This window comes from Gossypium hirsutum, chromosome A04 (assembly GCF_007990345.1).
Source record: "Gossypium hirsutum isolate 1008001.06 chromosome A04, Gossypium_hirsutum_v2.1, whole genome shotgun sequence".
NCBI lineage: Eukaryota > Viridiplantae > Streptophyta > Magnoliopsida > Malvales > Malvaceae > Gossypium > Gossypium hirsutum.
This window is the reverse complement of record NC_053427.1, coordinates 29,342,162-29,347,106: the sequence shown is the minus strand read 5'-3', so window position 1 is coordinate 29,347,106 and position 4,945 is coordinate 29,342,162. Positions and strand designations below refer to the sequence as shown.

General features: G+C 32.5%; 1 protein-coding gene across 2 annotated transcripts; it reads right to left on the bottom strand.

Moving 5' to 3' along the window:
- Nucleotides 1–230: 230 nt before the first annotated feature.
- Nucleotides 231–2,615, bottom strand: LOC107948250 (60S ribosomal protein L6). 2 transcript variants are annotated; one of them, XM_016882735.2, is made up of 5 exons: nt 2,275–2,615; nt 2,078–2,184; nt 1,195–1,373; nt 937–1,110; nt 231–780 (listed from the first exon to the last, which is right to left on the bottom strand). In XM_016882735.2, the coding sequence occupies exons 1-4, from the start codon at nt 2,529–2,531 to the stop codon at nt 955–957; spliced, it is 699 nt and encodes a 232-aa protein (XP_016738224.1). In that variant the 5' UTR covers nt 2,532–2,615; the 3' UTR covers nt 231–780; nt 937–954. The 2 variants fall into 2 exon arrangements, with proteins under 2 accessions (XP_016738224.1, XP_016738223.1); XM_016882734.2 differs by having other exon boundaries at nt 952–1,110.
- Nucleotides 2,616–4,945: the final 2,330 nt, after the last annotated feature.

The following is a 4,945-nucleotide window of genomic DNA, read 5'->3' as shown; positions in this document are numbered from 1 at the left end:
GTACATCTCGAATTGGATTGATCCTACAAGTAAATTTTTAATTATCACCTAATAACAAGGTTAAAGGCCAAGCAAATTTGAATAAAATTGAATAATACCATCCAAAACTTCGTTACCAACACCAAGATTCACTTTCTTGTTTTTAAAATTAGTTAAGAAATTGATTCACTTTCTTATTTTTAAAGAAGTTAAGAAATTGAATCTTAATCCAATTTTACTATTTCAAACAATTTCAAGAATCAAGAAAATTAATATTTCAAATCATGAAAACTTTAGTCCAAGAAACCAAATCTTGCGACCAAGGCATATTGGATTTCAAGTACAAGCTTTAACAAGCTAATTTCGAGGGCAAACGGATCTTAAGACCAAATTCCTACAATATCCACCCATTAATATGTTTACAAGCCCATCCTAAAGATTTTAGGAAGTAATAATAGTGTTTGTTTTTTCAAGCTTAACTAGAAAGGAAGGAAATACTAGAAAAATCTGGTCAATTCTCCCAACTGAAGATCAATTTTGATAAATTGAAATTAATGGTCAGTCGAAACTGCCATCCACGATTTATGAGGTTCTTCTGAAGTATAATCCACTTCTTTGGAAGCAGACAAATATCTTGCCTCATGGACATCTAAAATTGTTGGGGCAAGGAGGAAAGGATTTACTTGCACAAGGACTGAACTGGCAAGTTTGGGATCACAAATTAAAATCCACAAATGCTGTCTGTCAACAGCTTCCTGGCTAACATTGGTGATGGATCCCCGTAGTCTTTCTTGTTATCCTCTGCGAGAGGAAAAAATTAATTCAATGAAAATAGCACACTAAAAGGAAAACTTGAGTACTGCATAACAAAACTGAGTCAACACAAATTGAGGTTTTTGCCCAATGTACCATCTGATACTGGAAACCCTAAACCAAAAAAGAAAAAGGAGCAAATACCAAAGTAAAGCATACACTCTAGAAAACAAGCTCATGAGGTTTCATGCCCGACTTTAGAGAAAATCTTGCAGCAAGGTACGCCTTCAAGTCTGCGACTCCCTCAATTGATTTTATCAAAGATGCATCAACAGCTTTCTGGTCCTCTTTCTTCTCATCTGGCAATGTCTTCTTATCCTACATTTAAAAGAAAGTTGCAGGAATAGAACATTAGCACATTACATTAGATGAACATTAGCTTAACTTGGAAAACCAACTAACCTCTTTTTCAGCTTCGAAAAACTCTCCTCCACCCTTCTTCTTTTTTTCTACTTCCTTGGCAAAGTACTTGTCATCATACTTCTCTACATTAACTCCTGAGATATCAACCTTGGTGGAATTAGCAATGACATAGGATTGGTTCACACGCCGTAAAGGAACACCATTAATCTTGAATGGTCCTGCATTGAAATGAAATCCCCAAATTTAAGCAAAGATCATGGAAGAATTACGAATTCATGATGAACAGCCAACTTACATAATGATAGCCTATCGCCATAAGCCACAAGATGCAAATGTATATGCTGCAAACAGAAGTGAAATACAAGCAAAAAACTAACAAAAACCATGGAAAATAAAACTAATAGATATCGCGTGGTGATAGCATAGCCTTATATACCACAAGAGGTGAATGTAGATACTTGTATACTAAACATTCGCATGAAATATGAATAAAAAGCATTGTTTTTCAGGACCACATTAGTCGATCTCCAACTTATTTAATGTCAAACAAGTTTGTGTCACAAAGCTAAAATAAATAGGCACAAGAATGAAAATGTAATGCAGCATATGCTTCTTCCATATAAGCAAAAAATTCATCTAAGCGTCAATCCCAATGCTGAAAGCAGACACTTGAGAATCCAGATTGTGGCATAGAGGAATAAATAAAGGCTTATCACCATTTTGATATCACTCTTTATTGTTAAAATATGAGCTGCAACTGCTTTAAATTTACGTTTTCAAATTTAGCACTTTCAATCGATCAATAAAATTTCCACATAAACATTCAGCAAAAATTAGCAGTGTTAGTAACTGAGGGAAAGGAGTAGAATTATGCAAAATGCATGTTTTAGAAACTAACAGATTACGAAATATAAAAGCTCACCAGTAACCAAAAGAAGCCCAGAAGTAAGTTGCTTCAAGAAAACAACTCTCTTCCCCATAAATCTTCCAGCCAACAAAATCAAGACCGTCCCTGGAGTAATGCTTGCTCTGAACACATAACAAAGAAGCCCAACAATGAGAAACACATTTTCAGAAAGTCTACAAATAAATAACCAAATAATCATTTCAGAAAAGAACCTGAGCTTGGTGGGTTTAGGCTTGCGCTTATTAAGTAGCGGCTTCTTGACGTCTTCAGCGGGGTAAAATTTGGGAGCCTTCTCGGGGGCGACGGGTGCTTTAGGCTTGGGGTCATGGCGAGGGAAGACGCCACCGTGTTTGGCCTTGATAGCCCAAAGGCCGCGCTTGTGGTACATCTTAGACCTGGAATACTTGCCTACGCCACGTATAAGATCTGGGTTTCGGGTCTTAACAGGGGTCTTCCTTTTTGCTGCCATTTCCTCTCTGAACCCTTTGCTCTGCGGCGGCTGCTCTTCTTGGTTGGGAAAGATCGATAACAGCAAAACCCTAAAACGCTTGTTATTGCAAAATGGGGGGTTTTATCCTTATTTTCTTACAGGCCTTGTGCGTGTGGGCTAAAGGTCTTCGCTTGTTTTGGGTTCTTCGAGCAATTAGATGATCTCATTATCTCAAGCCCAACATTTGAATTTAAGAAGAAAACCCAAATAATAATTTATATATATATATTCACTAATTTGAAAAAACTTTTAAATATGAGAACACCTTTTTTTTCTATCATATTATTAAATTGACATCTAAATATAAATATAATTTAATCTTAAATAAATTAATTATAACCAGGTCATATTATTATTATTAATCATGTAATCTTTTTTAATAATAATGTTAATGTAATTTATATAATAATTAGTAGAAGCAGAACTTCTCACGTAATATTTTTTAATTATTCATATTTTTTGTAATTACTTATTTTTCGCTGTTATCGAAAAAATGCAGTTTTGAGTCGGAAATTTTCGAAAATTTTTATTATATCGATAAGTTCATAGGACAAAGCCGAGAATAATGAGTAGGATCATTTAGGGAATAATTAAGGAAATTAGTAATTTATTTAAAAGTTAGTAATCAAGGTCCTTCAAATTTAACAAAACCTTCACTAGTATATAATTAGTGGACAAGTATGATATTGTCCATCATTTTCCGCTAACTAATTCAAGGATATATGAATCAAAAGGCCATTAGATTGGTTTCGTTAAATTTATTTAAGCTTAAGTGTACATATTGGTTTTGTTAAGGTATAGGTTAACCACCGTGGTTGAGCTTAATGAAGTTTAGTGAGAGAATGGAGAGAACTTTGGGAAAATATGTGTTTTTGGATAGCTTTCATATTTTTAGAAAGATACTTTAAAACCGGATTTAAATTTGAACCTGTAGATTACTGGTTATGTCAATTTTGGACATTAGATATCAAGTGCAAACAAGTTGTGCTTTCTTGGTCAATTGTTTAATTTGTTGCAGGTTCGTTATTGATATTTTTGGGGTCTTAGGCGAAACAATAAATTGGATCCCTTTTAAAAAATTTATAAAATGTAATATAATAAAAGTTGAAAATTTTTTGGAGCCTGAGGAGATGAAGCATTTATGATGAAAAATTGAAAGTCTTAAGTATTCAATTAATTTATTTTATTCTAATTTTTTTTTACATTAAAAGTTGAAAAACATTTTTTTGGACCCTTCCAGTCCTAGACCTTGGGTGGTTGCACTCTCAAACAACTCTAGGGCCGAACTTGATTTGTTGTTCAATTAATGACCATTCAAGTCAAGTATAATTGTTAATGGTGTATTTGTAAATGTTTGAATATTTTGAGTAGTACCTAAGCGAATAGAGAAAACTTAAACAAAGGAACAAGGATTTGAGAAGCTATCTACTTAGTTTAATTGTTGTGAAAGAGATAAGTTCATTTGAAATTTACGATACTTATTTACTTGTGTCTAGTGTATTTGTTATAGGTATAAAGTCACTTAACAAATTGTGAAATTTGATCTATAAGAAACTAGATAAGTTATGTTTAAAATGGATGAAATAATTATTGAATATGCTAAATGAAATGTGGTAATAAGTTAATTAATTGTTAAATGGCTATGTTTTTTATGTTATATTGGGATACAAAGTCAAAGTGTTAAATATTGTGGAAAGACAACATAATTTTGATAAAGTGGATATGGTAAAATAAATGACGCTTGTTATACACTCATGTGGTCTAATGATCTTTAGATAAGATTCCCAATTTATATGAGCAAAGTGTTGTATTAGGGAAATGTGATTTCAAAGTTGCTTTAATGGAATTTGACACGAATCCATGTGCCAATATAACTTGATAGAAGAGTTAGGAAGGTTGGCATGTTAATAGAGTAATATATGCATTTTGTATAGGTCTGATATTAATATAGAGTTCTATTATATTATGCAATGGTTTAGCATTTGTAAGTAGATCATTTTATGTGTATTATCTCTCAAGAGATCTTGGTGTGGTGGAGAGACGACTATGTATATGTAAATGTTTATGTGGACATTGGGTTTTGCACTTACGTGCTTTGGTATGGTGTAGTTATGTGTAAAAATAAAATAAAATAAAATAAAATAAAATAAAGAACACACAAATTTTACGTGGAAACCCTTTCGGGAAAAAACCACGGGCAGAGGAGAAGAAAATTCACTATGTCGAAAAATTTAAATTTTTTTTTTACAAGAGGAATAGACTATATCTATTTATAGGCTTGTAAAGCCATATTCTAGTAGGATTGAAACACCTTATCCTAATCAATATAAAATAGATGAAGTTTAATAAGGTTTAAAAGCCTTATTCTAAAATAAAATAAAAGAAGTCTAGTT